This window comes from Piliocolobus tephrosceles, chromosome 17, assembly GCF_002776525.5.
Source record: "Piliocolobus tephrosceles isolate RC106 chromosome 17, ASM277652v3, whole genome shotgun sequence".
NCBI classification, from domain to species: Eukaryota; Metazoa; Chordata; class Mammalia; order Primates; family Cercopithecidae; genus Piliocolobus; species Piliocolobus tephrosceles.
Window position 1 is genome coordinate 57,980,089 of NC_045450.1, and position 16,333 is coordinate 57,996,421.

The following is a 16,333-nucleotide window of genomic DNA, read 5'->3' on the forward strand; positions in this document are numbered from 1 at the left end:
CATTAACAAAGGAGGTGCAGCAGGGATGGAAAGGAGTGGTGAATTTGTGAGATACTAAGGAGGTAGATTCACAAGCAAGGTAAGAGCAGAATCATGTCATGATCAAAAGCGCGGACTCTAGGACCACAATGACTGGTTCTATTCTGGGCTCTATGCTTTGCTACTGTGTGAACTGGGGCAGGTTACTTACCTCCTCTGTGCCTCAGTTTCCTTATCTGTGATATGGGAAGGGTAATAATACCTTTATCTAAGGTTGCTATGGGGATTAAAGTAACTAAAACATGTAATGCTTGGAACATTGTCAGCCACATATTAAGTGGTCCACAAATACGTTATTTTATGGTTACTTTGAGGAAAGAGAAGTCATAGGTGATGCCTGTACTTGGGATATGGGCAATTGTGTGAATGATACTTCATTCACAGAGGGAATATAGGAGAAAGCAGAGCTGGGGGAACATGCTGAGCTTGAGGTGCCTGTGGACACACTAAGTGGAAGCATCTTGTAGACAGTTGGGTCGATGGAGCTGGAACTCCGAAGAAATTCAAGTCTGATAAACCCTCTAGAATGGCAGGAAGAGAAATAGCTGCCAGGAAAAAGACTGGTGAAAGAAACAGATGAGGTGGTCTGAGGGGCTCAGCAGAGTCTGCAGATGCTGAATTTGCAAGGTTGTGAGTCTAGGCTGCTGTGTGGTTTTCTCTGGCAGTCCTAACAGCCTGGGTGTGGTAGAGAACCGGAACAGCTGGATTGACCAGTGTAAGGGTTTTGCTGGCTATGACAGCAAGACTTGGAATCAGGATGTTGACAATATTGCTTGGACATGGTGACAAAACTGACTATGAGATCTAGGCTGAAGAGGGAAGAGAGAAGACATGAGATGGTTGAGTGAGCCAAAGAAGGGCCAGGAGATGAAAGGGCATGAGAAGGCTGAAGCCATGTGTAGTGAAAGAGAGAGAGAGCGTGCTGGAAAGTGGCAGCTCAGTATCATGTATATAGAGAGGGGTGCCCTCTTTTTAAATGTAAAAAGTAGCATATGTTTTCTGTAAAAACTTCAAACACTTTAGAAATATCAAATCCACTTAGGAAGTAAAGGTCCCTTATGATTCTTATAGTTTGTTATGATTGTATTGCTTTAAATGTATTTTTAATAGTTTGGGATATCTTCTTCAGTATTTTTCCACCCATTAGTTCTTAGTATTGTTTCAGAAATGGAATCATACCATATATACTGTTCTGAAACTTGCTTTTCTTCTCCTCATATGTCTTGCATGCAATAATTTCTTGTTACCCATAAATCTTTGAGAGTGGGCTATTTGAACTAAAGATTATATTTAGATAGCAGCATCTGGCAATGATGATATCTAGAGGGTATCTGTGGGAATGCAGATTGAAATGTAATGGAGGTGAAAATGTCTTGATTGGGTTTTTAGCTACATAGTTGCTGCAGTCACCCGGGACTGTAGCAGGAGTTGAGAGGCAAAGAGCAGTGTGATCCAGCTGGCAGAATCATCAGTGAGTGAGTATGAAGGTGTCAGTAGATGGAAGAGGTGAAGGCAGGGAAGCAGGTGTAAAGCTGAGTGGCAGGAGCCGCCATGGAGCAGTATGATTGAATAGTATGTCTCCTCCTGCCAGGGAGACAGGAACCAGATAGGAAATGAACCTTCTGTGTCATTTAAGAAGGATGGACTTTATTCTATAGGAAATGGGGTGAAAGGGGAGTAGAATAGGACATTTACATATTTTAAAGATTTTGAGGGGTAAGAATGTGAAGACTAGAGGTCTGCAGCCCAGTTGGGATACTGTTGTACTAGTCTTGGAAAATATATGAGGGCTTGGGGATGTTCACGAATCCAACTGGATAGCACTTCATGACTGATGGGGAGGGGGTGAGGGAGCAGGAGGGTTGAGGAAGATTCTTGTACTACTGACTTGAGAGATGACAAATTGAGATTATGAGAAATAGGGGAAGAGGCAGAACAAGGAGTGTGTGTGTGCTTACATAGGGGAGAAGGGGTGCAGAGGAATAGAATGGCTATTTGATGAAAATACAATTCTAGGAGTTTGTGAAATTAACTTTAAAAAATAAAAATTTATTCTAGATGGAAACTGAAGTTTTTAAGATATGTCTCACTGGTACAGTAAATGTCCTATGAAAAGTAGGTGCTTTGCCAACAGGGTGACTAGAGTCAACAATCATTTGATTGTATTTTTAAAAATAACAAAAAGAGTATAATTGAATTGTTTGTAACACAAAGGATAAATGCTTGAGGTGGTGGATACCCCATTTACCCTGATACGATTATTGCATATTGCATGCCTATATCAAAATACCTCAAGTACCCCAGAAATACAGACACCTACTATGTACCCACAAAAATTAAAAATACAAATTTTTGAAAGTAAATACTTTGTTATCCAGACCTTTTTAGCTAAAAAATTCTTTGTTTCATGGACACTTTTACTATATCTTGACCTGAGCAAGGTCTTTAAAAGCAGGGTGTTCAGCTGACCTATGGATTAATGCATGACCCAAGGCATTCCAGAGACATGAAGGCATGTGACCCACTTGCATCGATTCAGTTCTTTGTTAGATATTGGAGCAGTGGACTAGGTGACTCATTTTCAAATAATTTTTTACCCCTACTCCTGAATGTTGACTCTGTCTAGCCTACTGGTAGATTATTCAGTAGATATTCACATGCATCCATTATAGACAAGTCACTATGCATTACGGTCTTTACCTCGAGGAGTTATAAAGTCTGTTAAGATTAGAATAAGCACATCTATAACTGCCAAGTAGGTGCTATAAAGGGGAACAAAAAGTAAGGAACTAGAAGGTCAAAGAGGCTGAACAATCACTCTCAGCTGATAGAATCAGAAATTGCTTTAATAAGGAAATTTAGAATCCGAAATTGGTTTAATAAGGAAATTACGTTTGAATCAGAGAGGAATCTGTACCGGTGTGGAAGGACATTGTAGTCGGAAGGAGCAAGCATGAGCACAGTTTTAGGGAAAATACCTTAATCTTTGATACAGAGCTGCAAAAGCATGATCTAACTACTACAGGCTGAAATTGCAACATATGGTTAGTGATCAGGTACAAAAGCAAAAGGAAAGTGGCCCCATGCTTTAAAGTACTTAAGAAATAAGTGAGTTTTGATTAAAAAAATACCTTGGTCATCAGATTTTAACAAGATACCTATATTTTGGTTTGATAAAAGGAGGACATTCTGTTCAATTAGAATGGCCAGTTTAAATTTACAACAAAGCTTGTGAATACAACTTTTCATATTTGGGATAAATTCTTGTCATGATATCTATGCATCAAAGGATATGCACAGTTTTTAAAAATTGCCAAAAGGAGGTTACTGATTTACATTCTACCTATAGCATACGAGAGTGTCCACCTTAAACATCCTTGTCAACAAAATTTTGCCAGTCTTTCTTTTTTCTTGAAAAATTAAAAATATTGAAATAGTTATAGGTACACAAAAAGTTGCAAGGAAGAAAGTACAGAGAGGTCTCTCATACCCTTGACTTCCTATTTCCTCCAATGATTATGTCTTGTATAACTAGTACAGTACCAAAAGCAGAAAATAGTCATTGGTTCAATGTGTGTGTGTAGGTCTATGTCAATTTATCACAGGTGTAGATTTGTTTAGTCAACACCACAATCAAATACAGAAAATTTCTTTATCGGATTCAGTAATATCATAGAAATGAACTCATAGCTTATAGGAAGTGAAAAATTTCCTACTAGCCAATTTTCTTTTTTTTACCCCAACGCCTCAAGACTTTGTCTGTCATTTTATTTCTTCTTTATGTGTCTGTTCCATCACCATAAACATCTCCTTGGTGCTATCCCTTTATAATCACCTCCTCACCATCCCTAATCCCCAGCCACCACTAATTTGCTCTTCATCTCTATAATTGTATCATTTTGGGAATGTTATATAAATGAAATCACATGTTATATAAATGACCTTTAGAGATTGGCTTTGTCTCTGTTTTTGCTCGAGATGCATCCAAGTTGTTGTGTGTATCAATGGTTCATTGCTTTTTATTGTCGAGTAATACATAGTTTTCTATATATTACTTTGTCGAGTAAAGTAATAGTTTTCTGTCTTGCTGGGCAGTTCTTTTTCTCTTCTTCTTTTTTTTTTTCTAGAGAGAGCATGAATTTTTGGGAACTTCTTTTGTCATATTTGTTGGCCTTTCCAAACTGTTGGCTCATCCAATACAAAGTCTGGGGTAAATGAGGCAAAAGAAAACTGAGGGAACTCATCAGTCTGTTATTCCTTGGATCTGAGGTTCCTAGCTAGTCTGCATTCTTTTTGGAACCCTTCAGTCTTCTTTTGCTTATTATATGTATAAAATGCCTATAATTTTTAGCTATTTTTAATGGAAGGAATAAGTAAAAATATGTCTGCTCTATTTTGTCAGTAGTGGAAGTCCTTTGCCAGTTTTAAAAATGGGTCTGGTATATTAATATTTTTCATTGTGAAAATTTTAAAACATGCAAAAATGAGAGATAATAGTAAAATCTGGCTTCAACAATTCCCAACATTCCTCTATTCTTATTTAATCTGTCCTATACATGCATACAGACACACACATTTATTTAATTGTTATCACAGATATTTAATGAGTAAAAAATATAAGTGATCTAAATATTGAATATTAGGAAAACACGTACATCGATTATGGTTGACTGATATGATAGAATATTATGTAGGTATTAAAACTGATGTGTTTTCATGTAGTTTTTTTTTTATTTTTCTATTTTTTTTTTAAGTTCTGGGGTACACGTCCAGGATTGCAGGCTTGTTACCGAGGTGAATGCAAACACACACATTTTTTCCTGTAGTATTTTAAAGTATATCAGACAAGATTTATTTTTACCTGTAAATAATTCACTAAATATCAGATAATAACTTTTACAAAAAATCAGACCCATAATACTATTATCCTTCCCAACAAAACTGATTTTTAAAACCATTTTATGTTTATTAACATACTTAGCAAATAATAACAATAACAATAGCACTGCTAAGTTTTTGGAATGGCTATAGTTTGATAGGAGTATTAGTTAATGAATTAAAAACAAAAATGTTTAATCTGATGAACAGCAATTATTTTATATCATCCATTATTCAGTTTTTAAAATCATAATCCAAACAAGGTCTACTCTTGTATTTTAATTCATAACCTCTCTCTCCTTCCCTTCTTTTCTCCTTGTCACCCCCTCTCCTCCTCCTCCTCTCTCTTTCATGCTATGTTTATTATGAATAAACTGAGTCATTTTCCTATAACATTTTTCACATCCTGGATTTAGATTAGTTGTATTCTTACAGAGCATACATGTTCTTCCTTTCCCTCTATCTCTTGCAGTTGGGCTGGTAGGTCAGAGGCTTAGTTAGATTTAGGTTTCGATTTGTGTCCATAGTACTACATAGGTGGTGCTGTGTACTGCGTCACATCAGAAGGCACATAATGCCTGTGTTTCACTCTTTTAGTGTTAGGATTAATTTGGAGGACTCAGGTGTTGTCAGCCTGATTGAGCCATTATCAGGTTCTTCACCAACATCTTACCTAATTATTTTAGCACTGATAATCCTTCATTTCATTAGGAGCTGTAAAATGGTGATTATTCTTCTGTCATTTTTCTGCATTTATTAGTTGGAATTCTTTTATAAAGAGTAATTTTCTTTCATCAACTATTTGATTAACCTACAATGCAATTTATACAGAAATAGTGCAGAATAAATGGTTGATTCTTTCCTTTTATTATTTCCAAAGTAATTAGTTTGGTGCTTTAGCAACTTCCAAAGTTGACCAATTATTTTTTTAAAGTATCATTTAAATTCAGATTTAAAAAACGAATCCATTGCTGACTTTTTTTTTTTTTTTTTTGATGCTGAATATGTCTCATCTTTGGTTAATGGGAATGCTTTCAAGTTGCTCTGGATCCCTGGCAACCCTGGTAGCTCTTGATAACATCTTGTTTTATGGTATGAGACAATGTGCCAAGTTCACTGTATACATTTTGTACCCTTGTCCTCAAATTACCCATTTCTCCAAGGAGTTGTGATTCCTTTCAGTGGGAAATGGTGCTTGGAGACCAGAATCTAGGTCTCGGCACTGTCATTGCCACCAGACTTTCCGTTGCTTATGGGCTTTTTCAGTGGGCAGGTTATTTAAAAAGAGAAAATCATCACAAGCTTGTATTTATTTTCAATTCAAATGTTAAGATTATAGGGTTTCTTAATATAAAAACTTTTCTTGGTTTATACTTTTAAAGATACTGAAATACTTGGTTCCTAACTATATTGATGTAGCTACTTACTTGTTTTAAAAATGTTATTACTAATACCATGACCAACAACAGCAAGACTACTGGATAAATAAGATTTGTCTGCTTTTCTCTGTGTTTTGACAGCATATCTCATTAAGAATACAGTCAAGATATATATATATATTTTTGAGGCGGAGTCTTACTGTGTCACCCAGGCTGCAGTGCAGTGGCACGATCTTGGCTCACTGCAACCTCCACTTCTCAGGTTCAAGTGATTCTCCTGCCTCAGCCTCCTGAGAAGCTGGGACTACAGGTGCCTGCCACCACCACGCCTGGCTAATGTTTTGTATTTTTAGTAGAGACCGAGTTTCACTGTGTTAGCCAGGATAGTCTTGATCTCCTGACCTCATGATCCACCTGCCTTGGCCTCCCAAAGTGCTGAGATTACAGGCGTGAGCCACCGCACCCGACCAAAAATATTGTATTTTAAGGTTGGTTGGAATAATTGTTTTCTCTTTGTGGTTACGGCAGCAGCTGGATATACAGCAAGGTTCATTTGTTTCAGTTGTTTTTTTTTTTTTAAGAATTGATTTTCCTTTCACGTTTCTTTTTTCATTTTTGATATGTAAAACACTTACATGGTTCAGAATCAGCACTATATAGTGAGGTGCATTCAGAGAAATCTCTCTTTCATTCCTGTCTCCTCTACCCTGTTCCTTTACTCCTCCTGTAGGTAACCACTCTTAATTGGTTTATGTATCGTTTCATATTTTAGCTAGTGTATCATTTGGATAGATTCCTAGAATAGGGGTTGCTGAGTCAGATGTATGTGCATATGTAACTTTGCTAGATATTTTATAACACCATATTTTTAGCTCTTTGTAACTATAATCGTATAATCAAAAATTATAATGTAGTTTCTTCCTTTCATGGATTTTTACTTTATGTTGTCCTTTAATAGAAGGCTTTAAAATTTCCAGGAGAATGGACCTTCCTGTTTCTTTGTTTTGTTTTTAAGTTTCTAGTTTTGTTGTATTATGATCAGACTGTTGTTTGTAATATTTCTACATTCAGAACCACTGCTATTTTCTTTGGCATTATATTTTTAATATATAACCAAATTTTTTTGACCATTCCAGTTGAGGAAGCATATTTTCTATTATTAGGATGTAGTGTTTGATATATATTCCTAAACCTATTCAACGTGTTATGTCATTAAAATATTTTATGGTCTTACTTATGTTTTTGTCCACCTAACAGGTCTTACTGAGAGTAGTTTATTAAAATCTCCTAATATTTGTGCATTTGTTTTTCCTTGCATCTCCCATAACTTCTGCTTTATATGGATGGTTTCTGTGCTATTTTGGTGCATAGATAATAATTGTTGCATCATCATTTTGAATTATGGTGTTTCACACTCTAAAATATTCTTCTTTGTCTTGTTAATGACTTTTTAAAAATCTGTCTTAAAATCAAGACCACAATCTATGCTTTTTTATTGCTACTGTTGTTGTCACTACCCAGCTCTGACAGAATGGGCTCCTCAACCAAAATTTGTCTTGGATGTCAAGATTGGTGATGCCACTCATGCACCTAGAAGATATGAAAAGGTTATGGTTCACATAAGGAGGCTTTCTGTGAGAGAAGGGCAGGCTCCTAAACAGGTTCAAAAATAGCTTGAATCCAGTAGTGCCAGCTGCTTGGGAGGCCTAGGTTGGAGGATTGCTTGAGCTTAGGTGTTCAAGACCAGCCTGGTCAACATAGCAAAAACCTGAGTGTGGGGAAAAAATAGAAATCCTCTTGTTGGGAAGGAATATTTTTTAAAAATAAATAACTTGAGAATAGGGAAAAGATACTGGTTTGGCTTTTATTGTGGTTAAGGCTGGGGCTATAATAATAGTTCTTATGCAGTCTGGACTTTGTGTTGCTTGAACTTTCCACTGGTACCAGAGGAGGGAACACCTGAGTTTTCTTACCAGCTTGTCCAAAGGTAGGGGAATATTAGTTTCATTCCATTACTTTATTTTCTTCTTAATGAGCTCCAATTATAGCATGTTGGATCTTCCTTGACTGTCTTCTGTTTCACCAATTGCCATCTTAGAGGCTTTCTGCCATAACGACCTCTTTTTTGTTTTTTAAAATTTCATATTCATTTCCTTTGGTGTTTTACTGGTTTATTTCACTGTGCCTTATTATATTTTCCTTCAAATCTACTTTCCTTTATACAGCTCTTCCTCCTATGTATTGGTCTGGTACTTCCTTACTGTCTTGTGAGGTTTTTTTTTTAATGGTTTTAGGGTTTTTAATTTGATATTTTATCAATAATTTTTAGTTAGTTCCAATTTTTAGCACAATGATTGGATAACCTAGCCTGCTATTAATAAAAATACAAATCCCTACCTAGTCATAGATGGTTTTCTGAAGTTGCAAGTGTTCTGCCAGAAGTCTGAACAAGAGATGCCATATTTCTTTGATTCAGAGATATTGGGTGGCTATTCACTAGCTTATTTATGACTATAAGCTTTAAAACTTTTCCCAAAAATTTCCTTTCCCCATCTTATGTCATGCTATTTTGAACTCTGTCCAGCTGTGAAGGCCTGTGACCTTGTGTTTATTCTGTTTGAAGCACTGATTCTCATAAGAGAGAGCTTTCAAATATGTAGATAAATTATCAAACTATTTAGTATGTTTATTGGGCAGCGTTTGTTTTTCTCATTGGGAAGATAAAAGGGGCAAAATGTAGAAATAACTCGTGCTTCCATGTCTTCCTGAGCTTAGTCTAGAATCCATTATTTTATCTAAAATGGATTCTAGATCTTGGGAGGAGGATAAATCGAGTCACATGGAATAGAATCCTTTGTTAAGATATTTGTTCCAAGCATTTGGATTTTGGAAGATCAGTATTTTCTAAACCTTCCTATATTTGAAAAAGCTTAAAAAAAATTGTGGCCTGTATTCAGGAATTAACTGTATTTGTTCTAAGATTTTTTTTTTTTTCACTCTTAGGTGAGAAAAAAAATTACTAAAAATGACAAGTAGAAGACTTGAGGAGTCCATGGGGGCTGTTCAGATGGGATTGGTCAATATGTTCAAAGGATTTCAAAGCAAGGTTTTGCCACCCCTGAATCCAAAGGTGGTTACAGAAGAAGAAGTAAACCGAATGGTAATGTATCAGGGAATTAATATGTAAAATACTTAATGCAGTCTTCTTAGGAGAATGACAATTGCTACTTGGCATTCTCAGAATGCCAAACAGAATTACTGACTGATTAATATCAATTTAGTTATAATGGTAGCTTTCTAATGTTATAACTATAATCAATTTAGTTATAACATTTAGTTGTAATGGTAGCTTTCAAAGACTATAAAGGTAGGTACCTTTTAAAGTCTGAGAAGTTTTGAAATTGCATACATACTTCAAAGTAGAGGCTTGATTTGCTTAATCAGTTGAAGTAAGACTTCACAAATGAACTCTTAAGATTTTCTAAGTATTAGGTGGCACCATGACAAACCGTCATTTGTTTAGTTCAAAAACCATCAAATATCAGAATTTCATAGGATTCAACCTAATTATTTACTACCTACTGATTGTCAAGAGTAATTTTTGTTTATATATTTATAGAACACAGAACATTAAAATAATGACTAAGTGGTATTTAAGAAAAATACGTATTTTTCCTATTCTTTAAAATAAAACATATTTATAGCTTTGATTATTTATGATTGGTGATAATTTAATTATGAACCACATGCTATAGAAAATATTAGTAAAAATGTATAGTGCCAGGGATAGTATTCACTACATTTAAAAAACTAATCTTAAGTTGCATTCCAATTAGATAAATAAAATCAATCATTATTCTCTTTTGTGGTGGTGGTTGGTACATATTTAAAGAAACTCCTGGCATTTTGCTTGTAAGACCTAATTGTTTTAATTTAAATCACAATATAGCTGATACCTCTTAACATTTTATTATCCTTATCTGGGTTCCAATCAAAAAGAACTTAACCAAGTTGAAAGCTGTATTAGAAATATACCTTCATTTAAATGGATTCAATCACAGAAATAAAATTTGTAGAAAAATAAGCGTTTGTAAAGTACATTGTGTTTAACCCAAGGCGACATAAATCAGCTAAGTTATATACCCTCAAATGTTTTTAAAAAGTCTTGGCATATACTTAAGCATTATGTAGCTGCCAATGATCATAATCTCCCTGCACATAAAGTAGGAACATTCTAGAACCACAATAACTATCATTGGTTCTGGGTAACTAATCCCTGGTTGGGTTAGTTTTATTTAAATGCTGGGTTACTTTTTCTTTCTCAGAACATTGGAAAGGGTAAAAGCATTTTGTCTTCTTACTGGGGTGTGTGAATGTGACTGGCTGTGGGATCTGCTGATTAGCACAGAGCTCTTTCAAAGCGAGGTCTAAATGTGCTCTTGTGACATCTCTAAAGTTCAAACTCATTCCTAAGTGATGTAGTCACACATCCTAGATCTTTGCAATTTTATAAGATTTCTCTCTAACATCAAATCATAGTTAATCACCCAGAAGCTTTGTTTGCATATTGTAATGTTAGTTGAGAAACAGAGGTATTTCAAACTCCTGATTTTTGAAGCCCTTGAGTGACTTTACAAACCGAGAGTTTTATGCACAGATGCCTCTTCTGAGCATAAATGTTAAGCTCTTTGGACATGTTCCTGTGCAATTTCTTGACTTTTTTCTCTCAGGTTCTTTGGTGTGATTCCTTCAGAATCATAAGGAAACAGCAACCACATGTCATTTTCATTTACTGTGCAAAGACCTCAAAAGTGTATGGGTGCTTCTCTTATATAATTTACTTATTTTAAATATTTTATAAGGGAACTTAGTGGCATTCCAGAATTATCCTGAAAGCTGCAAACACAAATTATTAATTACTGGTACTTATGAAAACACTTTTTCAGTACAACCACTTATGAATCTTTGGTTCTTATTGTTTTACATTCTAGCTTACACCCTCAGAGTTCCTGAAGGAAATGTCCCTCACCACCGAGCAGAGACTGGCAAAAACACGTTTGATGTGCCGACCACAGATCATCGAACTCTTAGATATGGGGGAAACAACACATCAGAAGGTAGCTGCTCTCTGTCATACTTGCATATAAAGTGGACCCTGGCACAACACGAAAATTCCAGAACAATAACTAAGTAAAATTTGTTTCCTGGCTACCTAATCCTTTATTGGGTTTGTTTTCAGTCCTCCTTTTCTGCCTCTGAATATCTTCATATCTTTGATTTGGTATGGTGAAGACTGCAGTAAATAAGTGCGAACCTCTTTTAAAATAACTTTTGACTAGTCACACTTCTTTCTTAGCTATTTCTGAATACTATTTGACACCATAGTTTATACAGGGTAGGAGTAATTCTAAGAATTATATTAGTCAAGCCCAATTAAGTTATTGTCTTAGTGTGACAAATAATCTCTCCTTATGTGAGCTGTCCGCTAGAAAAGAAGGAGTTGGAATTTTTAATTAAAGTAGGCATTCGTTGTCTGTTCTGGCTCATTTCCAATAACACGTATCCTTTTAGTCTCCAAAGAATAGCGATTTTATCATGTTTCTATATTCGAATGTAAACCATACATTCCAGGCTTTAGGAGCATATGATTATAAAAGGTCTGGTTTCCTATTTTTAAATTAATTTATTACATTAAAAACAAATTAATTAATTGTTAATTAAATTAACAATTAATTAAATTGTTAATTTAACAATTAACTAAATTGTTAATTAATTTAACAATTTTAATGGTGGCTTAAACTGGAATGGTGGTGGAGAATATGGTGGGAAGTGGTATGATTAAAGATACATTTGTGAAGGCAGAAATGTATCTTTACTTTTTTTTTTACTTTAATGTGTCTTTACTTTTTAAAATCTTTTACTTTTAATGCACAAATTATGGTATGAACCTCCAATAGTTGGGCTGCTGGGGAGATTAACTTCTTCTCAAAGAGTTCCCCAGAATTTTCCTCTGAAAATTCTTGAGAGTTTTTCAATGTTATGTTCCTCATGAAGAATGAGTGAGGCTTGTCTGCTCTTACTGCTACACCATTGCTTCCCTTGTCTAGGATTTGCATAAACTTCACCGTTCTGAGCATTGCTAACTTTTTATTGCTTTGTCTGTTCCCCACAACCACCCTCCAAATTTGAGGGGAGGGAACATAGTCTTTTCCAAGACATTTCTTCTAATTAAGGGCCATTTCCTCTTTTTTGAAAGCATAACACATATCAGGCTATGCGGAGTTTTTCATGTGTACTACTAGTGTATGTATTTTAATGTGTTTTGACTCTGCTATAAATGATGAGGCAATCAGATACTTTATATTACACTTTTTCTCCTCTCCTCTTTAATTCAGTTGGTTATTTTTAATTTATATTCTGAAATTTAATCATTTATCTCTTAGATGGGTGACAGTCATCTACTAATTTCTTCAACAAGAGCTTATGAAGACTGTATTTCTTTGTTTTATGTGTTTTATAATATTTGTGTCTTGCCTTTATACTGAACTGCAGATTTGTTACTTATGAAATTCTTGGGCCACAAATTTTCATAACAGTTTTGCAGACATTTTCCCCACGACCTTGTGACTTTAAATGATGGTATGTAGAAAGTCAGAAGCCAGCTTCATTTCTCCCCCTATAAGTTAATCTTTTAGCTCATGTGCCCAAAGATTGATTGTTATTATTTAAAGTTCAGTATTAGGATACCACTACATTTTTCCTGAGGTACTGTGGGCCTTTATTTTATTTTTAGAAAGTTTTTCTGGAATTATCAAGTATTTTTTTTATATCATTTTTCAATTATGAATATGTTGGACCTTCTTTGTCTGCCCTTCTTCTAAAGCTTGCATTTCCTCGCTCATTCATTTTTAACTTTCTGTTCATTTCCATTGCATTGTCATTACATTCATTAGGCTATCCTCTGTGTCCCTTACTTTGAGTTATGTATATATTTCTTTTATGCTTCATTTTTGACCAGACCAGACCTGGTTCAACAGACCTCTTTAATCGTCCCACTTCTCACCACTTCCTCCACCACCACTCCAGTTTAAGCCACCATTATCTAGAATACTGACATAGCCTTCCTGTTTCCATCTCATTCTCCCTCTGCTCCCATTATCACAAAGCAGTAAAAGTAATTTTCAAAATGTAAATCAGAACATATTGCTTCCATGTTGTCTCATAGCATTTGATACAGTGAGCATCTCTTTTTTGTACCCTTTTATTCACTTATATCTGACCTGGCATACTCATTTGATTTTCTTCCTACTTTTTACTGGTTGATTTTTGCTTATTTTATTTGTTGGATTATTCACTCATTTCTGATCACTAAATATTAGAGCTCCCAGTACTTGGTACTTGAACTTCTTTCTCTTCTAGACTCACACCTTAGGTGACCTCTTCTAGGAAAAAAGGCTTTAAATTCTACTTTTTGATGATTACTTTTATATCTGTATCTCCTGGCACTGTCTATCCCTTGAAATCTAGATCATATAGTCAGCTTAATGTATGACTGGCAGCTCAAACTTAATATATTTAGGATCTAATTGTAACTTTACATTCCATCTCTAAAAGCCTGATCTTTCCTCCTGCTTTTTATACCCCCACTGATCTGTTTTCCTAGACCAAACACTTTGGAGTTGTATTCCTGATGCCTCTCTTCTTTTTACATCTCATGATCCAGTGGTAAGTGCTATAAATTCTGCCTTCACAAATGTATCTTTAATCGTACCACTTTTCACCATGTTCTCCACCACCATTCCAGTTTAAGCCACCATTATCTAGAATATCAAAATTGCCTCCCTGTTTCCGTCTCGTTCTCCCCCTGCTCCCATTATCACAAAGCAGTAAGAGTGATTTTTTAAAATGTAAATCAGAACATGTTACTTCCATGTTTAAAACCATCCAGTGACGTCCCATTACTCGCATAATAAAATCTAAACTCAGTGCCATAACCTCTAAGGTCCTATACCATCTAGTCCTGCCTCCCTCACGGACCTCTTTGCCTTCTTTTTTGTGTGTGCGTGTGTGTTGTTGTTGTTTTGTTTTGTTTTGTTTTGTTTTGAGACGGAGTCTCATTCTGTCGCCCAGGCTAGAGTGCAGCGGCGCGATCTGGGCTCACTGCAAGCTCTGCCTCTTGGGTTCACACCATTCTCCTGCCTCAGCCTCCTGAGTAGCTGGGACTACAGGCGCCCGCCACCACACCCAGCTAATTTTGTTTCTGTATTTTTAGTAGAGACGGGGTTTCACCATGTTAGCCAGGATGGTCTTGATCTCCTGACCTCGTGATTCGCCCGCCTCGGCCTCCCAAAGTGCTGGGATTACAGGCGTGAGCCTCTTTGCCTTCTACTCTTCTCCCTCTCATTCTCACTGTATTTCCCCTATGCTGCTTTTCAGACACTCAAAGACAATTTCCACCTGAAGGACTTTGCACTTGCTTTCCCTTGTAACTAGAGTGCTATTCTAAAATCTTAGCGTGACTTGCTTCAGACCTCTACTTAGAAGTCATCTCAGAGAGGCCTTCTCTTGACTGCCTATCTAAAAGAGCAGCTACCTGCTAGTCCCCTACCTCCTTGTCCTACTTTAGCTTTTTTACACAGCCTTTTCACTACCTGACTTTATGTTCTGTATTTCTGTATTTTTTGTATGATCGCTTGAGCTTCAAGAATGTCAACTTCATGAGGTTAGGGCTTTTTTTGGCTTTATTCACTATGTTCAGCATACAAAAAAGAACGTGGCACATGTTGGAAACTCAATATTTACTGAATGAGGACATGAATTTTTAATCTCTCCTAACTGCTCACTTCTTTACATTCTTAAATATTTGCTTTGTGCTCTTTGATTTTTTTTTTTCCATTATGCTCTTTGAGCTTATGGTGAAATGGTGTAGTTAAGACTGATTGCTTCATGGCAGAAATTTAATTAGCCAGAAATTAAAGAGTATATACTGTATTATTCCACTTATATAATCAAGAAAACTAACCTATGATGTGAGAAGTAGATTACTTGTGTTATCTTTGTCATAAATCAAGTGACCATATATTTAATAATTGGTTTGGAGGCTTTCTAATCTGGTACATTTATTTTTATGATAAATCTTGTGCTAATATCTCATTATTATTACTGTGGTAAGTAACAGTAAATGATATGTAATAATATAATTCTCATGTGGTACTACATGATATAGCAAATCCTCCTATCTTGCTCTTCAAATGTATCTTGTCTATTCTTGGTCCTTTGCATTTCCATATAAATTCAGTCAGCTTTTTTGTTTCAAAAAAAAATCTGTTGGGATTTTTAAAAATATGTTGCATTGAATTTTTAGATAAATTTGGGGAACATTTGACATCCTGAAAATATTGAGTCTTTTAATTCATGAAAATAGTATATTCCTGCATTCAATTAAGTCTTCCTTAATTTCTCTCAATAATGTTTTTAGTTTCTGGACAAAGGTCTTACACATCTTTCATTAGATTTATTTCTGTGTATTTTACATTTTAGGATACTATTTTAAGTAATATTGTTTATAAATTTCATTTCCTAAATGTTGGTTGCTAGTACCTACAAATAGAATTTGTTTTTGTGTGTTGACCTTGTATTCAGTGACCTTGATAAATCACTTACTAATTCTAATAAGAGAATTATTAGAATGATTTATTTGTAGGTTATTTTGAATTTTCGAAATAAACAATTACTTTGCCTGGGGAAAATGACAGTTTTGTTTCTTCTTGTTTGAGTTCAGTACTAAAACAACCTTGAATTTCTGAGATGAACCCAGCTTGGTCATGATGTGTTATCGTTTTTATATAGTACTGGTGCTGGTTTCAGTTTCAGTTTGCAAATTTTTTTTTCTTCTCTCTCTTTCTTTGTTTCTTCTATCTGTCTATCTATCTATGGTTTATGAATGAGACTGGCCTATAGTTTTCTTTTCCGTTAGTGTCTTTCTCAGGTATATAAAGGAGGTTATGTTAACATTATAGATGAGTTGGGAGACATTT

At 35.2% G+C, this 16,333-nt stretch overlaps 1 protein-coding gene across 1 annotated transcript in view; it reads left to right on the forward strand.

Moving 5' to 3' along the window:
• The first annotated feature begins 9,305 nt into the window (after positions 1-9,305).
• The window catches only part of HYDIN (HYDIN axonemal central pair apparatus protein), a 390,515-nt gene continuing 383,487 nt past the window's right edge, over positions 9,306-16,333 (forward strand). Inside the window, exons 1-2 of the mRNA XM_023210374.1 lie at positions 9,306-9,456; positions 11,288-11,413. Coding sequence (XP_023066142.1) covers positions 9,322-9,456; positions 11,288-11,413 — 261 coding nt within the window. The 5' untranslated portion in view covers positions 9,306-9,321. The remainder of the gene's footprint in view (positions 9,457-11,287; positions 11,414-16,333) is intronic.